The following is a 24101-nucleotide window of genomic DNA, read 5'->3' as shown; positions in this document are numbered from 1 at the left end:
GTTTACCAGACACAGCGCCATACATGTGGTTGTGGCTGTGCCTGGTATTGCAGTTGTGTGCCTGTTTAACAATGAAGGAGAGATGGCACTGACCGGAACGCTGTGGCCCCTTCACTCGGGTGGGGGTGCCAAGAGTCAGACCCCGGCCAATCTGAAATTAATGCCCTAACATAAGGATAGGCCATCAGTATGAAAGGATAGCCTTTAAAGAGGCTCTGTCACCAGATTTTGCAACCCCTATCTGCTATTGCAGCAGATCGGCGCTGCAATGTAGATTACAGTAACGTTTTTATTTTTAAAAAACGAGCATTTTTGGCCAAGTTATGACCATTTTTGTATTTATGCAAATGAGGCTTGCAAAAGTCCAAGTGGGCGTGTTTAAAAGTAAAAGTCCAAGTGGGCGTGTATTATGTGCGTACATCGGGGCGCTTTTACTACTTTTACTAGCTGGGCGTTCTGACGAGAAGTATCATCCACTTCTCTTCACAACGCCCAGCTTCTGGCAGTGCAGATCTGTGACGTCACTCACAGGTCCTGCATCGTGTCAGACGAGCGAGGACACATCGGCACCAGAGGCTACAGTTGATTCTGCAGCAGCATCGGCGTTTGCAGGTAAGTAGCTACATCGACTTACCTGCAAACGCTGATGCTGCTGCAGAATCAACTGTAGCCTCTGGTGCCGATGTGGCCGACACGATGCAGGACCTGTGAGTGACGTCACAGATCTGCACTGCCAGAAGCTGGGCGTTGTGAAGAGAAGTGGATGATACTTCTCTTCAGAGCGCCCAGTTAGTAAAAGTAGTAAAAACGCCCCGATGTACGCACATAATACACGCCCACTTGTACTTTTACTTTAAACACGCCCACTTGGACTTTTGCAAGCCTCATTTGCATAAATACAAAAATGGTCATAACTTGGCCAAAAATGCTCGTTTTTTAAAAATAAAAACGTTACTGTAATCTACATTGCAGCGCCGATCTGCTGCAATAGCAAATAGGGGTTGCAAAATCTGGTGACAGAGCCTCTTTAACACAATATGAACCACTTCTCCAATTGCAGAGGGTATGAATTTATGCTTTTTATGAGAGCCTTTGTACGCTGTGCTTAATATGTATCCAGACTAATCTCTACAATGTAAAAGGGGAATATGGTAACTGAAATTATTTTGGACAAATTATGAGGTCCCTGGGAGCATGGAAAAGAAGCTGGACTAGATACAGTATGAAATAGAGGGACGGAGTCTAACAGTCCTAATTACAATTAAAAGTACAGCTGTATTATAAGGAACGCCCTGCGAGATTACCAAGCTGTGGTTTTAATCATGGATCCGTGATAATAAACATGCCTTTTAATTGCCATCCTACAGATGTCTTGTCCCTGCTCCATAATGAGTTAGAATTGAGAACGGGCACCGCACAAGGCCAAATTTCTGTCAGTTCTATCTATATATTGCTCGCTAATAATGTAACACAAGCTGAAAATACAACCACATGGATATGCTTTACCATGAATCATTTCCTCTAACACCGTGTATATAGATAATCTGTCTAAGCTTCCAGGTGTCTTGGATCTACTGCCAATATATGTTCTGATAAATGTTACTGCTCTATACGCCCTTGCTTCAGCTATTTTATATTTATCTAGTGAAATGCGTGTGTATATTTCTTGGATACATTTTGCTACATTGATTTGTTAATGTAACAACAATGTTTTCTAAATACAGCTGTCCTGTGTTCACCAATTATATACTGAACTGCTGAACTTGTATGAATGTAAACCTAGAATATATGAAGCTTCAAAGTGCTATATACAAGCAGCAGCTGGTATAGGATATTACATTCCTATCTCAGATATATATCAAATTTCCACAGAATGCGCCATAAATGTTCGATAGATGTGGTACCAGACCTATCTCTGGAACGGGGCTCCCTGACCTTGTCCTACCTCCTGTCGCTGGGGTCCAGCCACTGAGTTACGAGGTTGCTGAATTTTCCAGAAACCGTCAAATGCGTGTTGAAACTCCTATAGAAGTGAATGGGAATTATGGGAATGGCGCAGCGCAGTGATCTAAGCTGTATATGCAGCTACCAAATTCCAGAAACAGCGTATCTCACTGTGCTACGCTGTTTCCGTAACTCCAATTCACTTCCATGGGAGTTCTGAAAAGGGCATAGCAAAACGCATTTGGCTGTTTCTGAAAAACCTGGCTAGAGCCCAGCGACTGGGGCCCAATGTTCCCTCTAAGTCTTGGCAGCTCCTGAGCGGGGCAGTTAGGGAGCAGGGCGAGTCTCCATCAATGGTGCGCGATCTGATGACCAAAAGTAATACCCCCAGTAAACGCTAATATAATGTACTAAATGAGAGAATAAGAAAACATACTTACTTTTTTTAAATACTATAATATTACAAGTACCCCTGTAAAATAAACTGTTATAAACCCCAATTATAGGCATCAATGAAAGAATGTGCAACATGTAGAGATAGTAATGGTTGGCACTACCTGTAGCTTGTAACGTCACAGATTCCTGTGCTTGTGCTTACTTGGACTTGTGGTTCGACAGCCTTTATGTAGCGGTGTTCAGTGCGTATGAAAGTAAGCAAATGTCAACATGTAGAAAAATAGACAGCTCGCCACTTGCAAAAAAGGTTTCTTTTTATTCTATGTTGAGGCAGGCAACACGGGATCAGAAGACAAAAGAGCCTACGACCGTTTCACGTCCTCCAGACGCTTTATCAAGGCGTGCAAATAATCCTGCATTACACCACTGTCCCTGTAGGTAGCGCCACGCAGCCCCCCTGTAGGTAGCGCCACGCAGCAATCCCCCCTGTAGGTAGCGCCACGCAGCAATCCCCCCTGTAGGTAGCGCCACGCAGCAATCCCCCCTGTAGGTAGCGCCACGCAGCAATCCCCCCAGTAGGTAGCGCCACGCAGCAATCCCCCCTGTAGGTAGCGCCACGCAGCAATCCCCCCTGTAGGTAGCGCCACGCAGCAATCCCCCCTGTAGGTAGCGCCACGCAGCAATCCCCCCTGTAGGTAGCGCCACGCAGCAATCCCCCCTGTAGGTAGCGCCACGCAGCAATCCCCCCTGTAGGTAGCGCCACGCAGCAATCCCCCCTGTAGGTAGCGCCACGCAGCAATCCCCCCTGTAGGTAGCGCCACGCAGCAATCCCCCCTGTAGGTAGCGCCACGCAGCAATCCCCCCTGTAGGTAGCGCCACGCAGCAATCCCCCCTGTAGGTAGCGCCACGCAGCAATCCCTCCAGTAGGTAGCGCCACGCAGCAATCCCCCCTCCCCTTGTATATGCTGCCACGCAGCAATTCCCCCCTCCCCTTGTATATCCTGCCACGCAGCAATCCCCCACTCCCCTTGTATATTGCCACACAGCGCCCTTAAAAAACAAAAGATTGTACTTGCCTTGCCCAGCTCCCACGACGGACGGTGTGTGATATGACCGCAACGTTTGAATATGGCTTAATCGGTAAGTAGGGACTTGTGGCGACTGGAGCGTCCAACCCTATTCTGTATGGTTTAATGTTATTTCCCATAACAAAAAATGGATCTATTGATATTTTCAAGACTTTTCTGGAACACATGGATAGTAATTTCCTCAGGGTGAGTATGTTGGGCACGGGGAAGAAAAAAAATCATTTTCTTTTTGAACATTTTTTTTTTTTTTTAATGTGTATTTGCAGTGTTTATATTTCTATGGGGACACAGGAACACATTGACCTGTACAAAGCTCTAGAGACCTGCGTTAGTAATGAGTTATTGTGGGAATATTATCTGTTTGTGATTTTCAACATTAATGGGCAACAGGGCTATTGAATAAAAAAAAAGATATAAATAAAAATCCTTGTGAATGTCTCAAGATTTCTAATCTATTTATCGGTCTTCTTGATTTCATGTTTACATTGCCCTGAATCTAAACTAGTCCTTTATGCAACTTATTACACTTTTTTTAAGTTGTATTTATTTGATACAACCAATATAAAATCCTTGATGATGCAGATTTTATTATAAAGAAATGTGGAGAGGATCACGCCTGTCATTTAAAGGTGGTCCGGTGATCAACTGTAACTAGCTAGACATTTCCATGAATAAAGTTTTATAACATTGCAGTCATTCAGATGAATGGGCCATCCATGTAATACAAGAATGAGCCAGGTTAGATGCTCTTTGCCAGCGCTCCGGCCCATATCTGGGGGTCCCGTGCAGGTTGCCTTATAAGGGCATATGGCAAGAGGTGGTCTTGGTGAGGTTTCATCTTCACAAGTATGAGTGGTACATATGAATATGTAATGCTAGTGCTTGTAGTGAAGGTAAGTGACCCATTCAGGTCTCTGAGATAATGGAGAACTATATGTGCCACCTGTATCTGACCATGATGGGGGTCACTGCTTTAAAAACAGTGTAGCCAGAGAATTATTCACGCAATGCAGATTCCACACCGAAAATCTGCAATAACCGTATGACGGATAGGGTTTTCAAATTCCAATCTACTTGTGGCGGAAAAAATCTGCCCAAGAATTCAGCGCATGTTCCACATTTTTCAAAACTGCAGCATGTCAATTCTGCTGCGGAATTTGTTGCAGGTTTTAACTGCAGTTTTTTTTTCCTGCCACGTCTTGACCTAGTCTTAAAGAGGCTCTGTCACCACATTATAAGTGGCCTATCTTCTACATAATCTGATCGGCGCTGTAATGTAGATTACAGCAGTGTTTTTTATTTAGAAAAATGATCATTTTTGACCAAGTTATGACCTATTTTAGATTTATGCTAATGACTTAATGCCCAACTGGGCGTTTTTTAGCTTTTGACCATGTGGACGTTGTAAAGAGAAGTGTATGACACTGACCAATCCGCGTCATACACTTCTCTCCATTCATGTACTCCGCACATAGTGATCTTACGAGATCACGATGTGTGGTCACTTACTCATACATTAACATTACTGAAGTGTTTTGAGAGTGAATAGACATCGCTTCCAGCCAGGACAGGATGTCTATTCACAATTCCAACACTTCGGTAAGGTTTGTGTGGGACTTATGGCAGAGCAAGCGTAATCTCGCTTATGATGTGGTGACAGAGCCTATTTAACGTTGCCAGGTGGTATTTTGGCCTTCTACTGCTGTCATTATCATGTCCTTCTGAGTAGCTGTAAAATCACAGTTAATGGAAAATAAATATTTGACTGTGTATTCATTTTGCAGGTGGAAAACAGACCAAAGTATTATGGAAGAGAGTAAGTATACCTTTCACTTTATATTTAATAAATCGGATTTTATTTTTTTACTTACGGTATTTTTTTCTTCATGAGACAAGACTTCGATGTTGTGTAACTGATAACCTATGTTGAAATTGGTTCCTTGGGTCTTCCAAAGGAAATACGTCCCTATCCATCTATACTGAATATGTGCAGTTTTTAATTCCATCATCTTTGTTGTTATCATTGCATTTGTGAATCCTCTCACAAGAAATAAACCTTCGTTTACTTTAAAGTCCTTTTCGAATGGGCTGGTGTTCTGCTCTACCTTTAGGGCTCATTATTGTATCAGAGCCTGGGCTGAGGGTCCTCTGGCGAGCCTTTCCAATATTGCCGCCAATCCAATACTGTGTACTAGGAGGTACAATGGTGTCCGCTAAGCAGAGCCCCAAGGCCTATACAATTGTTCTAATGCTGTTGGCTTATGAGTTGGCTCACTACAGATCATAATGGGCTTACATGGCAAGATATCCAGCCCTTGTGATTCTCTCTTGAAAATAGGAGCATCAAGGCAGCATGAGACCATATGGACCATTTCCACCTTTTTGCTTTTGGATCTAAGTAGGTTCACGCTTCTGAACTGACTTCTTAACATATCTTTATAGTGGTCGGACAATTGTTTTTCTGTTACAGAGCTTTAAATCCCCTGCATAGACATAATTTTAAAACTTCAACATTTTGGCTTCCTGTAGCCATCACTAGAGGGATCCTAGGAACTCGGTGCATACTGTCATACATTAAATTAAATATGATATATTATGCAGTGAGCTCCTAGGCTCCCTCTAGTGGCTGTTTCAGGCAGTCAAAATGTTAGGTTTTAAAATTATGCCTATGCAGGGGATTTGGAGCTCTGTATCAGGAAAAATAAACCAACTGTTATAAAGAGATAGATAGAAATAGGCACTGAATTTTGGACCTAAAATACAAGATGGAGATTCACTTTAAGGAACTCCTGCGAGGCATAGAGGTCTCCTATAAATTTATGTTGAGCACATTTTTGTGACCCTCCAACTTGGTATTGCAGAAAGCAGAAGAATATTAATATTTTGTAGAGCTAAATCTGTTCATTTACGTGATGCCTTTTAATAGGTGCAGAGGAGTTTGTCCATATGTTTTGCAGAACGTTTACATATGTTGTCACACTATAAACGAAAAGACGAACATTGTGGGTGATAATTTACTCGTACAAATGGAATAATCTGTTTATATTATAGTGCAAAACTCTGATTTGTATAATGCATAAAAATTGTGTTAACTGAGATCTGTTTATTTTTTATCTTTTTAGATTTTTTGGTATGATTTCAAGGGAAGAAACCGATCAACTACTAAGTGTTGCAGAAGGCAGTTACCTAATCCGTGAAAGTCAGCGGCAAACTGGAACATACACCTTAGCTTTGAGGTAAGGAATGAGATTTCTGTTGTGGCTAACTTATGTTTTGTGTCACGTCACAGCTGCCAAACGTGGGCTAATACCATAGATTATATCCCTAACATCGATGGATGGTGAGACATCTGCTCTGCAATGTCCGGATGTGTAAAGTACAAAATTACAACTTGAGAGAAATAAAACCACTTTATTGCAAAAAAAATATATATCACAACTCTACACCATAAATAAAACCGTTTTAAAATCGCACATTAAAGAAGCACTCTGGGGGAAAAAAATGTCTCATCGGAAAGTTAATAGAATCCCTCTCTTTCATTGGTCATGTGACTCCTGTGTATTGCTCGTCTTTCTGTTTTTCTCCAGTTGTCACCATCTCAGTCACTAGAACTTTTTGTATGATGAAATTACATGGACTGTTCAACACGGACTCTTTACAGGGTGGTGGGGGCCGGGCTCCTATCACAGTTACTGCTGATGATTAGACAGGCTCCAGTCACACGCCTATAATGGAGAAGATCACCGCTCAGCCTTTCTAACTGTATACTTCTGGTGTCTTTGCTTATTTAGAAGAACAGAGAGCGGATGATGATCGCACTGTCCTCCCAGCAGGCAGAAATTGTACTGGCTCTAGTTGCCCATGTGTTGCTGTACTGAGGCATCATGGGATTGATGGCATAGCAAGTGGCCGGGTGAAATCTAAAAATCAAAATGGTGTTTGGGAAGTGAGTACAATATACATAAAAGAAGTTCAGAGCAGGAAAGGCAATCAGGTGGAGGATGCTATGATGGAAGGTTTTGTGTCAGCTGGAGTGCTCCTTTAAATGCACATTATTGGCCACGACTTCCAATAAACTCAAGGACCCACCACAAGATAATGGTGAAGAGTAATATACTGCAGGAAAACAAACCGCATCTAATGTATCTAAATAACGCCTTAATAATGTTAGTTTGCTGTGCAAAAATAGATATGTTATTAAAGGGGTATTCCAGCCCTTAGCATTTTTCACCTATCTACTCGATAGGTAAAAATGCTAGATTGGTGGGGTCAAACCACTGGGAACCCCACTGATCGCCAGAACAGGGGCCCCCTGTCTCCCATTCTCCCCAGCCGCAGGACGGTGGCTAGGAAACCTATGTATGGGGCGGAGACCAGGCATGTGCCATGCCGCTCCATTCAAAGTCTATGAGGCTGACTGAAACAGCGGGTCCCCTGTTATGGCGATCGGTGGGGGTCCCAGCAGTTAGGACCCCCACCGATCTAGCATTTTTCACCTATCCAGTGTATAGGTGAAAAATCTTGGGGGCTGAAATACCCCTTTAAATGACAATGCAAAAAAAGCAGTATCAAGTACATTTTTTAGACACACATAAAATTATTTATACATTTACAATAAATAGCGCTACGTTCTTGCAGGCTACATGTGGGTATGAAGTCCCCTCCCGTATCGCCATCACCACGGTCAGGGATGTTTTTGACCATTCTCATTTGGGGGATCCTTGACTTTATTGGAAGTTGGGGCCAGTCAAGCACTTTGAGTGATCTTTAAAATGGATTTATATACCGGTCTTTGTATAGTTGTGATATTGTGACTCTCTTCTGTAATAAAGTATTATTATAGACACTATAGATCGTCTCTGCAATGCGAATATGTATTGAATTCATTTCTTGACCTTTATCACATGAATGTTTCCCAGCACAACAGAGAATCTGATATTGAGCACTGGTTATTTCCTCCATACTTGGCCAAGTTCTCACCATGTCCGGTCAGGCTGTAGACTTGAGCCATCTATGGCCTACGTTACTAGAAATCAATGTGTGCGAGTTCAGTGACTTCAGTTACTACTAGCTTACAAATTGAAGGGACAGAAGGATGAATTCATTATGTGATAGTATTTACTTGTGTTATGATCCAGCGATTTTTAGAGAAGATCAGTGGCATGGGCATCACAGAATAGTGGGATCAGCGTTGTCGCACTGTGATGCTTTATAGGCTCTAGTCGCATGGATATATAGGAAAACGCGTCATAAGACCCATTCACGTGTTTCCTATTGTAGTACAACTAAGAAAAGCTGCGCTTGATTCCAGTGTTCTTGCTTTATTAAGATGATGGAATAGAATATGATATAACAAGTAATGCATGTATTCTGCCTACGCTGATTTATTTCTAAGCTGCTCACTTTAGTTGAATGCATAGAAAAGCTCTGAAACGCGTGAAACGTTAATGGCTCTAAGTATTGCCATGGGGAACGTGTCATTAGCAGTGACAGCACGTTGACTGAAGTGCTCTTTATAACGCGGTGCCTGCATTTATCTAGAGGAATTGAGTACCCAGCCTAATATTTCAGATGTGTACTGCTGCAAGTAGTCGTGATCTGCAGGATTGTACGCGACCGGCTGCATAGAATGAATGCGCTATAGAGAATATAGCGGAATTATTAAATTAGTTATGTAAGAGGGGACAACCCTTTTAAGTTGTCTTCATTTACCGTTTAAAAATTCTATTCGATCATGTTTGTTTGTGGGAAACCTTAGCACGGCCATAATATTTCCTATATGTGGGCCACCGGGGCTGGACACATCCCAGGATCCTAAAATTCTATCACTTGTGCATCAGTTTATATTTTTTTACTGTTTTCTATTAGTGTCTATGGTCTAATTTTTAAGTCGGTGTTTCCCAACCGGGGTTCCCTGGAATTGTAGGGTTCCTCCGAGCCTGCTCAGGTGTTCCCCAGGAGACAGCAGCAAGTCCTGTTACTTTTACAGCGGATGGCAAACTGAAATGAGTCTGCTTGAAATGGGCGCAGGCGAAAAAGGCAACAAATCTCAGCCAAAATACGACGTTTTATAAACTGCAAGATCAGCCCCTACAACCAAGCCTTTTTAAGGGGTAAAGTGAATAGGGGTTCACCAGAATTAAAAACATTTTACAAGAGGAATCGCTGGTCTAATGGTGGTTTTACACTGGCAGAGTCCTGCCGATAATGAGCGTCGATCTATCAAGTTGATCGACACTTGTTTAAAGGCCTTATTTACACAAGCAATGCAAACTGGATGGGGGCGAACAAACCATATGATTGAATCCAATCCCGTTCACACGAGGAGATGGGCTGCAGACCAAAATGATTTTTATAGGGTGCATCAAAGATGCAGCAAAGATGCGGTCAGCATGCTTTTGCTCATTTGTCGGCTGGTTGCTGACATGTTTACACGCGTCAATGATCGGGAACAAGCTTTCTTAAGAATGCCTGTTCACTGATCATTGGCTCGTGTAAAGGGGTCTTCTCATAATCAATATTTATCAGCTATCCTGTGGTGATAAATATCTGTTCTGTAGGGGTTAATGCTCCATTAATACATCTAATACATTGTTTTTACTGCCCTTCCTGCTTCTTGTATGGTAAAGGGCTTTAATGTTTCAGAATCGTGTTTTAACAGTCTAATCCATGCTATAGCCTAAGATACCGAACCCTAAGATGTTACCTTTTATATGTGGCATTGGAAACCATTTTCTTCCTTTTGGAGAATAACTATTTGGATACTATTTGTGGCCTAAAGTTTTCCTACCCATCGCTGGTTCTGCTAAAAGAGGACCCGTTGTGTTTGTTTTTCGCCTACATTTCAAAAACGTGTCATTGTTAGAGGCTAAGTTCACACGATGTTTGGCTAAGATGTCAGAAAGTATATATCTGGAAATCCAAATGGGCTGAATTGCAATACCGGACACAGGTTATGGACGAAAGGGACGCTGTTGCTGGTTCTTTTTTTTTTTTTTTTCCTTTTACTTCACACTGAATTTTTCTGGCGTTTTTAAACTGCATCATTAAAATTCTATAATTTTGTACATGCCGTTTTTATGGTGTTTTTGAAGTCCTATACAGAAGCCTATGGGAAAAATTCCCAGAGCATGCTGCATTTTGGGAAAAAATAGCCTCAAAAACTACACAAACCAAAACGCAGTTTTTTTGTTGTATTTTATATTTCACTATAGACGTTAAAGTAACATCTGGCCACACTAAAAAAAAAACGCATCAAAACAGCTATTAAGTACGCTACCAAAAAAATGCACAAAAACGCCGCAAAACACTGTGTAATTCCAGCCTAAAGGCGAAGTGCTACTCCAGTTAGATGCTTTGTGGTTAACAGCACTGACCTCTATAATTGACATTTGATAATGTACTGTAGACACTGAAATTCAGAACTTCTAACTTTTCCCTTTCTTGACCCAAGCACTAAAGTTATTTTATGATCTTATACTGAGCGATGGGAGCTATAAATAGGAAACAGTCTCCAGTCTCACTATATAAAAATAATGATTATTGGATGAATGAGCTGAAGAGTTCATAAGATACAATTCATAGCGTGTTGTAACATAATATCCCACGAACGCCAAGTATAATAAAAAAAAAAAAAGCAAAGTTTATTAGAGTTATCGCTAAACCCAATTATAGACGTCTGACGTCATGTCACATGTCATTAAGACAGGACCCTATAGCTTCAGTAGCAAAATAGCTACTTATATAATGGAAAGTGATGATCTGTATCGTGTCCTTTATGAATCAGGAAAGATTTGATGATTTGGCTTGAGCATCTACATGTCCTCCAGATTTCTAAATCCTAAAGCTTTGAATCAGTTCTTTTTGGTAGGCAGGAGGATGATGAAAACTATTAATGTGCTCAATATGTAGGTGTTCCAGATCCTTCTGTTCTTTTTCTTATCTCCGCGATTCTTTTTGTCAAGTTTCCATGGTTTCTACTCCCTTATGTTCAGTACTGAGAACTCAGGTTTGAAATTTTACACTTCTCTTCTCTTGGGTTCTTCATTAAAATATCCTGATTCTATGCTGTGAAAGGAAATCTAAAAGAATACCGCTAAAATATGCGTTATCCGTCCAATTATCCAGAGTAAAATCTTAATTTTGGTGTAAATCAAGCTTTACCAATGGAAGTTTTAGAAAACCCTGCACTGTCTAACTCCAGAGGAACACGAGCTTGTCCTGCTAGGCTCATGCACTAGATCCAGAATTGATGTGCATTTGCACAAAGCAGAGGTTAAGATCTGGAGTTGTTCCTCAATTGTCCTTTTATAGTTGATGTCCTTCCTTCATCTCCAATTTATTTCCTGAACATATGAAAAGTTGCCTTTGATTACAACCCGGACGGATCAACTCTTTTTATCTTGAATATTTTTAAAAAAAAATCACTAAAACGGTCATTTGGACAACCATTGACTTGTTACCCTATACCAGGGGTCTCAAGCACGCGGGCCGCATGCGGCCCCTGGGGCTGTCATCTGCGCCCCGCGGGACACAGAGCCGCTAGTATCGGCTCTGCTCAGACTCTGGAATTCCCTGACATCGCTGTCCACATATGAACAGCAATGTCTGGGGCTTCCCCAGAGCCGGAGTCCCGAGCAGAGCGCTGGTGTCGGCTCTGCTCCGGGACTCTGTGGAATTCCCTGACATCGCTGCCCATATATGGACAGTGTGTCAGGGTCTTGCCCAGAGCGGAGTCCCGGACAGCGCGCTATTATCGGCTCTGCTCGGGAACTCTGGGGAAGCCTCTGACATCGCTGTCCATACATCGACAATGATGTCAGGGGCTTCCCCAGAGCAGGAGTCCCAGTGATGTCAGGAGCACAGCTGGAGTCCCAGGAAGAGCCTACTAGCGCTCTGCCTGGGACTCCAGCTCTGGGCAAGCCCCTGACATCACTGGGGCAGCCTCTACAGAGGGCACTGGGGCAGCCTCTACAGAGGGCACTGGGGCAGCCTCTACAGAGGGCACTGGGGCAGCCTCTGCAGAGGGCACTGTGGCAGCCTCTGCAGAGGGCACTGTGGCAGCCTCTGCAGAGGGCACTGTGGCAGCCTCTGCAGAGGGCACTGTGGCAGCCTCTGCAGAGGGCACTGTGGCAGCCTCTGCAGAGGGCACTGTGGCAGCCTCTGCAGAGGGCACTGTGGCAGCCTCTGCAGAGGGCACTGTGGCAGCCTCTGCAGAGGGCACTGTGGCAGCCTCTACAGAGGGCACTGTGGCAGCCTCTACAGAGGGCACTGTGGCAGCCTCTACAGAGGGCACTGTGGCAGCATCTACAAGTGGGTGTGTGACAGTATCTGAAGAGGACACTGGCATTATCTACAGAGGGCACTGTGGCCTTATCTACAGAGGGCACTGTGGCCTTATCTACAGAGGGCACTGTGGCCTTATCTACAGAGGGCACTGTGGCCTTATCTACAGAGGGCACTGTGGCCTTATCTACAGAGGGCACTGTGGCCTTATCTACAGAGGGCACTGTGGCCTTATCTACAGAGGGCACTGTGGCCTTATCTACAGAGGGCACTGTGGCCTTATCTACAGAGGGCACTGTGGCCTTATCTACAGAGGGCACTGTGGCCTTATCTACAGAGGGCACTGTGGCCTTATCTACAGAGGGCACTGTGGCCTTATCTACAGAGGGCACTGTGGCCTTATCTACAGAGGGCACTGTGGCCTTATCTACAGAGGGCACTGTGGCCTTATCTACAGAGGGCACTGTGGCCTTATCTACAGAGGGCACTGTGGCCTTATCTACAGAGGGCACTGTGGCCTTATCTACAGAGGGCACTGTGGCCTTATCTAGGGGTGTGTTGCATTATCCACAGAGGGCACTGCGGCAGCATCCACAGAGGGCACTGCGGTACTATCTAAAAAGGGGCTGCCCAATCTTGACATGTGTGCTAACTGAGCCGCCGGACTGCATTTGGCGACACTTAAATTGGACAGCTGGATTGTTGAAATAAGCACGTGGAGAAATATCTCACATTTTAAACCTAGCGCTATTATTATAGTAATGTAGTGTTATAGTAGTTCAAATAACTAATTGATTAACAATAATTTTGTATTGTATCAAATTTGAAAGTAATGCGGCCCGTCAACTTCCCATTTTTTCTATATGCGGCCCACTTACCCGGCCGAGTTTGAGACCCCTGCCCTATACAATGCCTGTGGCAGGTTGTTGGTAGTGGTTTCAATGAATTTGTTTGTATGACCTTTTATTGTACTTGTAGTTTCAAACCTGATTTCATTGTGTTTTCTAGTAAAGTTCATATATATATTTACTGTTTGTGTTTTGAATGTACTAAATGAGATTATGTAAACTAAGCCGAGTACTGTGTAGCATCTGTCTATAATGTAGCTGTCATTTTCAGTATATAACTTTTGTCCTGGTTGATTAGACAACACATTTGATGCAGCTTCAGTTGTGCTTTATTAATGTTCTTACTGTATTTATTTAGAAAGTTAATGATTATCCATGCGCTGTACAGCTGTTTTTATTTTATATATATATATATATATATATATATATATATATATATATATATTTAAAAAAAATCATGTCTGAATCTGCGTGTTTGCTACATAAGCATCTCTGTAGATGTTTTCAAAATTTGAAGCACTGTAACCTTAATCATTTTCTTTTCTTAATTGGACCTGTTACTTAGGAATCTACAGTGTATGCTTTTCCGGAAAGCCGATGTAGCTGAGTACAGGCTCATAGACTATCTATTGAGCCCATACACTGCTACATTGATTTCCGGAAAAGGCCCAACAAAAACTAAGCGGCTGAGCGCTCACACGAGCGCTTCAGCTGATTCGTTTTAGCGATTTGGTGGGGGGTCTCCGTGCTTGGACCCCCACCAATAAAAACTTCTGACATGTCAGAAGCTTGTTAAACGTTTAGTGACACTTTAAACACGTTCAAGGCTGAATTTACATTAAGCTGAGTTCAGAATAATCTCAAGACACAGGTGTTATAGGGACATGCCCCCTGACCACCTATTTTAAAAGGCTACAGTTGTTAGGCAGTATATCCCTAGCAACCAGTCTGTCACAAGCCGATTCAGTTGGTACAGAGTACTGGCGACACAAAGGGGAGAAGGAGCTGGAAGTGATTCTTGCCGTGACCTCTCAGTACCTACTTTAGTCAAGATTTATTTATTTTTTTGAGAAGCTCTTTCCACTTTGACAAGAAATTTAAACCACTCAGATTTATTGATCCTGGTACATATGCACTATATTGGTCTGAATTCACTGACCCTGCGGATTAACAAAATGTGTCGCTGGCTAGATAGAGTAGATCTGCTTTTGTCACTTGGCATAATTAATGTTGTAACCAATATTCTAGGCTGCGCTTTTTATTCAAAGAAGAATAGTGTCCAGGGATTGACAACAGGGAAAAGCATTGAGGAACTGGCAGGTTTTAAAGGGGTCTCCTGAAGACCCTTCCTTCTCTGTCAGCCACCCAGAAGTTTTATTTGACCATACATTTCCATTGCAGCAGCCTTCGCTACAGGGGAAATGTAAAGTTACATGCCCGCTATCTAAATGCTATTCAAATGTAATATATGGATAATATATGGTCCTTCGTAGCAGAAGAGGCTCTTAGCTGCTGTCTGTTCTGAGTTCTAGAGGGGGGGGGTCCCGAGCAGAGACATATGGACAAGGGTTTTCTTTTACAGTCGTTTTTATTTGGACCATGTTACACATTGCCACTTTGAGCCATATCTGTTCCCTCATCAGGAAAGAAATATGGAATATCATCAGCGTATATCGGTCATTAGAGTTAATGGAGCATTCCCATCTCCGACCTTTATGGCATATCCACAGGATATGGCATTAACGTCAGATAGATGTGGGACCCAGCTCTGGACCCGCATTTATCTTTAGAACGGGGACCCCTGACCCCATCCTACCTTCTCCCACTGATGCTACTGTCCGGCCACAAAGCTACGAGGAATACGGAAACAGCGGAGCTTGCTGAGCTATGCTGTTTCAGTTACTCTTATAGAATGAATGGGATTAACAAAACAACGTAACTAAGCAAGATTTGCTGATTCCGTACTCCCAGCCACTTCGTAACACAGAACACAGCGGGAGAAGGTAGGTCAATAATCACAGGGCCCCGTTGTAGAGATAGGTGGGACCCGCATCTATGGGACTTTGAGGCTATGCCATTAATGTACGAGATGAGAATACCCCACTATTTCTTCTTTTCTACAACCTGAATCAAGGTTACAATCCGCATCCTACCTCCTTTCAGCTCACACAACATCTAGTGTCCTAATTTAGAGATTCTGACTGTTTGACGGTGCCTATATTTTCTCCCAGGTCTCTACAGGTGTGTGAAGAAACCAAAATAGTGGCCTTCTATAGTTATGACTATAATCCCTACTGTAGACTTTACAAATTGTTCTTTTTGAAAGAATCCACAGGGAAGTGAGGAGCTGTATATATCAATATTTGACTAGTTTAAAAAAATTTTTTACTACTAGTAGTGCTTAACATATGGCTAATAAGTTGCTTTTCAGGAGGTAAGAGGCACATATTTTCTCATATTAAATATTAATGCCATTCATAGATACATTTGTTGCATAGAAGCTCTCTGAACTGTTTACTCTGATTTGAAGACTTGTAGCCCTTTTAGAAAAAAAAATAATTTTTAAGAAGCTGAGCCCACGATGTCACACCACTTATGTCTTTCAGCCAGGACATGAAAGGTTTCCTAAAAACAGCATGATTTTTAGCAGGCCCGCCACAGAGCTTCTTTTATCAAACACGAAAGAGTTAGTGTTTGGCCTCTCTCCAAAAATAAAGAATACTTACCCTTGTGCCGTTCTTTCCCGTTTTTGCTGAGATTCTGGCAGCAGATGCTCTTCAGTGTAATTGTTGGCACGGGAGCCAAGCTGAATCCTGAATAGACTCTTCCTAGTAAGTGACCAGACCGCCGAGCTCTCGGTCTGCAACAGTTCAGTGTATTGATTAACTGCAGTAGTGGAGTTTTTTTGTAAGAACATGCGGCATCTTCAGCTAAAAGAAGTCACAGTTCTGCCAGTAAAAAAAAAAAAAAAAAAAAAATCTCGGATGGACTGATATATGGTATTTTTCCACAGATGTAATGACCTGACTTGTACGAATTAGTCCACAGCCCTCTACTTCTCTAGTTACCAGGCTGCTCCAAATCCCATAGTAGAGCTGTAAATTCTCGGAAGGAAAAAGATCTTCCAGCTTTTTCCTATCCTAGAAATTGTAAAAAGTTATTTCTTTAAATAAAATCTTGCATTGCTTTCTTTATTGAGGCAGATTTGGAAACCAGACTAGAAACTTCAGGCTCTACTATGACGGAAAACATTTTGTTGGAGAGAAGAGATTTGAATCCATCCATGACCTTGTGACCGATGGCTTGATCACGCTGTACATTGAGACCAAGGCAGCCGAGTACATTGCCAAGATGACCATAAACCCAATTTACGAACATATAGGCTACACAACCTTAAACAGAGAGCCAGCACATAAGATAGAAATGCCAGCTGTGCAAGAAGAGCAGGACGAGAGGGATTCTTCAGGGGAAGATGCTGTAGTAGAGGAAAGGGTAAGTACTATTTTTACTTGTCTTGATCGTGGATATTTTTACTTGACTGTCTTCTTTTGGATAAATCGTGGAGTAGTGTATTTGGATTTTTGTTTAAATTTAAAGACGTTCTCAACACGGCTGCTTCCTGACATGGTCTTATTTTATACGTAGTCAATTCCAAGTTGCTGAAATGCTCTGCAATTGACATGTACGATCTAAGTTTTCCTCTATTTTAGGCTCTATTCAGACGAGCGGTTCAAAACCCATCTGTTTCTTCAGGCAAAAATCTGACTCTCTTACATCCGAGTTCAATCGTTATTGTGTCCTAGTTCGTTCAGTTTGTCAGTTTTTAATGTCGTCTGTGTAGCATCAGTGATCCCAGCATCTACCAGCAATCCTTTTGGTTTCAAATCGACCGCACTCGGATAGCAATAAGCCCACATTCACCTGACTGAGGCCAAAAGTGTCCTTTTTACCTCTATCAGGGAGGTATGTATCGGCATTATTTTTTATTTTTATTTTTATATACTGTATAGGAAAGTGCAGCACTTGCATTCTGGTCAGGAGCCGATGTATGCCACTGTACGATTACAGAATAACATATGTCCGGTAATACTCCCAATGTATACCTCCATAAAGACGTATCCGTATGACCGGTTACTGATTGTCCGAAACACACACAAATGTAGCAAACAAACACAATTTATAAGCAGCCTTTAGGCCAGGATCTCGCACACCGTTTTGATGCCGTTTTTGGCTAAATTTTTGAGCCAATCACAAAAGTGGACACAAAAGAAAGCAGATGCATCAGTCTTTTCTTTATGCCTTTCTTTCCGTTTGGATCCACTTCTGACTTTGGCTCAAACTGAGCCAAAACCGGCCACAACAACCATCAAAACTGTGTGTGTGATATTTTCAATTTAGGTCAAACATTCCTGGTCAAGAAGTCTTCTACCAGCACGGTCTTTACTAGTACTATTCCGTATATAAGATCAGAAAGGCTAAAAGTATGAATATAAGAATAGAATTAAAATAATTTCCCCTCACTTTTTTTTCTTTGTGCATTTCAATAAACCACTACATTTCCTAGAACTGTTGCTTTAAGGAAACCTATGCTGGAAAACTGTAAATTTTTTTTATTTGACACTTTTATGAAATGTATGCCTTTTTGCTTTTGAGTTGTCTAACTGCCTGAAAATTCATGTGTGACCAGTTAACCACAAGATTCTTCTACAAATCCTACTTAGAGGGGTCAAGGAACCTGAGGATATAGGGCTGTTTGACTATAGAGCTGACCTAGCTTTTACCAACGATTACACCCGTCCTCCACCCCCACCTAGCAAAACTGTTTTAAACCCTGCAGAGCTGCCATATTGTTAATCCCAGATAATCACTATTGAACACCTTGCTACCTCCATGTCCCAAGCAAACACGTTGGCAGCTGTAGTAGCTTTTTAGGGTCAGGACCCCCTAGAGCTTGCTTTACTTGACCTCATGAAGGGTGAACTACAGACGAACTTACATTGCCATGTTTTAAGTGGAATTGGAAGTTGAAGTCCATTTCAGACGTTGCCCCCATTTGTATTCTGAAGCTGCGCTCCAGTCAAATTGTACATCAAAGGTGCAGAACATTCACAAAACATTTTGGGGAAAAGTTGACAACTCTGTATTTTGCAGCCTCTACTGTCTGGTAAACTTTTCAGTCACGGCTAAAAATATTCAGTCTATAAATTATTCTGTTCATTAAGGATATAAAACGGGAAATCTTTTTTTCACCTGACTAGTTCTTGACTGTCAGAACTTGGCAGCTCAGAAATTGTAAGATGGTAAACTTTTTATTTTTGATATTGATCAAAACATCTTGTGATGTAATTGGGTTGTTTAGCTTCATAGGTATGTGTTCTGATTTTGACATTTTTTATACATAAAAGGGGTTTTCCAGCTTTTAGCATTTTTTTACTTTTTAACCGGATAGGTGAAAAATTCTAGATCGGTGGAAGTCCAACCGCAGGGACCTCCAACGATCAGTTTGAATGGAGCGGAGGCTGGGCATGTGTGGTTCCGCTCCATTCAAAGTCTATGGGGCGGATGGAAACAGTAGAGTTCAACGCTAACAAAAACAAATCGCAGCAATGGAAGCTGTGGGTGTGCTCACCAAATAGGTTGTCCTGGGATCTGTAGTTCCTCAGTTGGACTGCAGTCGGAGGAAAGGGGCTTGCAGGTAGGCAAGGATCCAATTAATAGAAGAATTTTTAGAAGAAAATCCTCAGCACATCCACATTTAGAAAAATATAAAAAGAGCTTGATTTCGACATAATATAAAAGTCCATGAGACACAGGTGGGACGTGTTACCGCTAACGCGTTTCGAACAAAGTTTTCTTAGTCCTAGCAACATGAGCTATGACTAAGAACACTTTGTTTGAAACGCGGTAGCGGTAATATGTCCTACCTGTGTCTCATGGACTTTTATATTAGGAGTTCAACACTAGTCTATACCCGTCAGCCTCGTAAACTTTGAATGGAGCAGCATGGTTCATGCCAGGCCTCTGCTCCATTCATACTCCACCTTGCTAGGGGTGACAGGGGTCCCCTGTTCTGGTGATCGGTGAGGGTTCCAGCGCTCTGACCCCCACCGATCTAGTGGATAGGTGAAAACAGCTAAAGGCTGCAATACCCCTTTAAGGAAACATGAGACCTAAAATCATAAATCCATTCACGGGGTCCAATTATGCGCCAGCAGAGGTGGGGTGAGAAGCAGGAGGGGGGCTCGTAAGACCACTTTATGTGCTAATAGGACATAGAGAGCACCTTTAAATTACAGTGAAGGAAATAAGTATTTGATCCCTTGCTGATTTTGTAAGTTTGCCCACTGTCAAAGACCTGAACAGTCTAGAATTTTTAGGATAGGTTAATTTTACCAGTGAGAGAGAGATTATATAAAAAAAAAACAGAAAATCACATTGTCAACATTTATATATATTTATTTTCATTGTGCACAGAGAAATAAGTATTTGATCCCTTTGGCAAACAAGACTTAATACTTGGTGGCAAAACCCTTGTTGGCAAGCACAGCAGTCAGATGTTTTTTGTAGTTGATGATGAGGTTTGCACACATGTTAGATGGAATTTTGGCCCACTCCTCTTTGCAGATCATCTAAATCATTAAGATTTCGAGGCTGTCGCTTGGCAACTCGGATCTTCAGCTCCCTCCATAAGTTTTCGATGGGATTAAGGTCTGGAGACTGGCTAGGCCACTCCATGACCTTAATGTGCTTCTTTTTGAGCCACTCCTTTGTTGCCTTGGCTGTATGTTTCGGGTCATTGGCGTGCTGGAAGACCCAGCCACGATCCATTTTTAATGTCCTGGTGGAGGGAAGGAGGTTGTCACTCAGGATTTGACGGTACATGGCTCCATCCATTCTCCCATTGATGCGGTGAAGTAGTCCTGTGCCCTTAGCAGAGAAACACCCCCAAAACATAATGTTTCCACCTCCATGCTTGACAGTGGGGACGATGTTCTTTGGGTCATAGGCAGCATTTCTCTTCCTCCAAACACGGCGAGTTGAGTTAATGCCAAAGAGCTCAATTTTAGTATCATCTGACCACAGCACCTTCTCCCAATCACTCTCAGAATCATCCAGATGTTCATTTGCAAACTTCAGACGGGCCTGTACATGTGCCTTCTTGAGCAGGGGGACCTTGCGGGCACTGCAGGATTTTAATCCATTACGGCGTAATGTGTTACCAGTGGTTTTCTTGGTGACTGTGGTCCCAGCTGCCTTGAGATCATTAACCAGTTCCCCCCCGAGTAGTTTTCGGCTGAGCTCTCACCTTCCTCAGGATCAAGGATACCCCACGAGGTGAGATTTTGCATGGAGCCCCAGATCGATGTCGATTGACAGTCATTTCGTATGTCTTCCATTTTCTTACTATTGCACCAACAGTTGTCTCCTTCTCACCCAGCGTCTTACTTATGGTTTTGTAGCCTATTCCAGCCTTGTGCAGGTCTATGATCTTGTCCCTGACATCCTTAGAAAGCTCTTTGGTCTTGCCCATGTTGTAGAGGTTAGAGTCAGACTGATTAATTGAGTCTGTGGACAGGAGTCTTTTATACAGGTGACCATTTAAGACAGCTGTCTTTAATGCAGGCACCAAGTTGATTTGGAGTGTGTAACTGGTCTGGCGGAGGCTAAACTCTTAATGGTTGGTAGGGGATCAAATACTTATTTCTCTGTGCACAATGAAAATAAATATATATAATTTTGACAATGTGATTTTCTTTTTTTTTTTTTTTTTTTAATATCTATCTCTCACTGGTAAAAATAACCTAGCCTAAAAATTCTAGACTGTTCATGACTTTGACAGTGGACAAACTTACAAAATCAGCAAGGGATCAAATACTTACTTATTTCCTCCACTGTATATGAGGGGGAGTGATTCAGAAATTATAGCAGGGAACCCGAAGGGTTTCAAATTCCCTCTGTTTATGACAGGCTATAATCTCTAAATGGAATGCAAATTTTACAAATGTTTGTACAATTTACTGAATCTCTAGAAATTGTCTGCTTAATATCTAACAATTTTCAAACAATGTCTCCTGTCGGTTCTCCATATTTTTTTCAGGGCCTCCACATGGTTGGCCATTGACTATTTTATTGGTGGAGAAAAAACGGCAGTAGACAAAGTGGCATGGCACATTCTTACCAATCCGTGGTAGTTCGGGCCTCCATCCATCAGACATTGGTGTTATATCTAAGTCCTATACCACCAATGTCTGTCCTTAGACAACCTCTGTCAAGGCGTTGTCTAGGATTAGAAAGAAGGGTCTGCATTTTTATTATCATTTAATTTTATTTTTTTAAGAAACCGCGCCACACTTGTCCATCGGATGTGTTTGGTTGGTATTTCAGCTGAATGGGGCTGGGCTGGTATATTAGACAGCCCAGGTGGTGCTGTTTCTTGGAAAAAAATTCTGGGCAAACCCTTTAACAATGGCGTCAGATATTCCCCAAGTGTTAGCCATAACGTCATATTTCATTACCTAATGGGAAATGGTAAGACCATGGCGCCCACTAGTGGTTGTTGCTACGACTGGGGCTTTAAAATAAGTTAATGTACTTTATATAATTACAAAAATCTATTCAAGAGTTGCTACGACTTTTGAAAAGCTTCTCAAAAATGGAATGTGAGCCAGGTTTTATTCTTTGGTTGTGTCTGTACATGGCAGCGACGTTCATGCAGTCGAGTACTGTATATAACATTCCCTGCCCTATTTACAAATATTATCCCATTAAGACTTTACATTCCTCAAACTGGTTATGGAAGCCACGTGAAAAGCGCTCTCTTGTCTTCGGTGTATTTGCTGAAATATATTTCTGGCTTTGTCTCATAAACAAGGGACCATTTTACAGCTTCTGCCCTTGATACTAAGAAAGAGATAAGACATGGCCGTACACGTCCGGTTCCAGGAAATAAGGACAGTGGAACACACTCTCTGCTTTCCAGAAATCCCTTATGTAAGACTCTGTTACCATGTGAGAAGAATTACAGTATCCGCTGCAATCTCTCTTGATGAAGACTTGATTTTTTCTTGACCTTTTTATATTTTATAATTTTTTTATTTTTTTTTACTATAGAAATACCATGAACAGAAAATACAACTGATCATACAGGCAGCAGTAGTTTCTATACATTTTAAATGAGAAAGTTTTAATTATTTGTATTGACACGGCCACTTATGGCCGAAACGAAAAACATTTCGGACAACCCTATTAAAGGGGTTGTATGACATGAGAAAAAAAACAAAAACAAAAAACCTGGCTGATTTCTGACAGACTATGTTCACACGGTGCAGATTTTGTCGATAATCCAATGCAGATTGGAAAGTGGATCTGCACGAGTAGTCCCATTGGAATTCAGGGGATCTAAACCGCAGATTATCTTTGCAGAATCCATGGCAATCATGAACATGCTGTGGATTTTAACATCTGCAGCGCGTTACTTTCACCTGTTTTTTCTGGAGCATGTGAATGGGTTATCAAATACCCGATTCACATACATTTCTTGCGAAATCCATGCCTAAATTTATACAGATTCTTAAACGAGTGAACATGGCATTCGAGTGCCATTCTTGTTCATGGGTGGTGTTGGTCACCTAATCCCAGTTCATTTGAACGTACCACTGTTCGGAGACATTTGCACTTTGGATATAGGTATCTATAAGATGCCTTGGGGTAGATAGAAAAGCAAGCGCAGAGCAGTAGATTGGCAGGTCACTACTGATTGAAGAGCTGCTGACTGACAAGGTTGTTCTGTAGAAGCACCCCCTGAAATGAACGACTGACTTACCGCACCCGTGAACTATGGTTCAGGGAGTTGTATAGCGGGTGCTCTGTGCTTTGTACAAAACCCAAACCGGTGCAGGTGAAGATGGCACATAACCAGAATTAGGCACCGGTAATAACCAGCCGTCGTCCTACAACCTACCTCGACAGTGTACTCGTAACCTGTATCTGTTTGCGGAGCAACCACATGGTCTACTCATTACTTCCCCATGTTGCTCTCGGCTGCCACCTGGTGCTTCATGAGCATATGCATGTGACTTTGCCAGTCTTCTGTCTTACCTTGTTTTGCTATCTACCCGCCTTGACTGGTTGTTACTACTGGAGACTATTCAGGGACCTGCAACTTGGGGATTGTTTCCCGGAAAATCCCTACATCTGTAAGGGGGATAAAGGTGAAGAACAGATAATCCCTTCAACTCTGCACCCGTTTCTAGCCCTCAGCCAAATCCAATAGTGACCCAGTGTGTCACCCTACAGGTTCGTTACAATAGAAAACGCCTAATAACCATAGAAAGGTAATGTAATCCTATTTCTGGTAACAATAGACTATGTTTAAGAAGCCCCTTACTGGGCACATATAAAGAGTAGGTTGTGTTTCCTACAGCACCTTACAGTCACTGTAGAAAATGGGAAAAACTCAGTGATGTCTACATGTTCAATATATAATGACTGGAAATGATTTTTGTAAAGTGCTTGACTGTTTCTGTTCTATTATAAATAA

At 42.2% G+C, this 24101-nt stretch overlaps 1 protein-coding gene across 2 annotated transcripts in view; it reads left to right on the top strand.

Moving 5' to 3' along the window:
- CHN1 (chimerin 1) overlaps positions 1 to 24101 on the top strand; it is an 86375-nt gene that overhangs the window by 18566 nt on the left and 43708 nt on the right. For both annotated transcript variants that reach the window (XM_075829495.1, XM_075829494.1), the window contains exons 5-7: positions 5213 to 5244; positions 6551 to 6664; positions 16765 to 17053. In XM_075829495.1, the coding sequence (XP_075685610.1) occupies positions 5213 to 5244; positions 6551 to 6664; positions 16765 to 17053 (435 nt within the window). The remainder of the gene's footprint in view (positions 1 to 5212; positions 5245 to 6550; positions 6665 to 16764; positions 17054 to 24101) is intronic.

The sequence above is a fragment of the Rhinoderma darwinii genome, chromosome 6, assembly GCF_050947455.1.
Source record: "Rhinoderma darwinii isolate aRhiDar2 chromosome 6, aRhiDar2.hap1, whole genome shotgun sequence".
NCBI classification, from domain to species: Eukaryota; Metazoa; Chordata; class Amphibia; order Anura; family Rhinodermatidae; genus Rhinoderma; species Rhinoderma darwinii.
The sequence above is the reverse complement of the archived record's forward strand: the minus strand, read 5'-3'. Positions and strand labels throughout refer to the sequence as shown.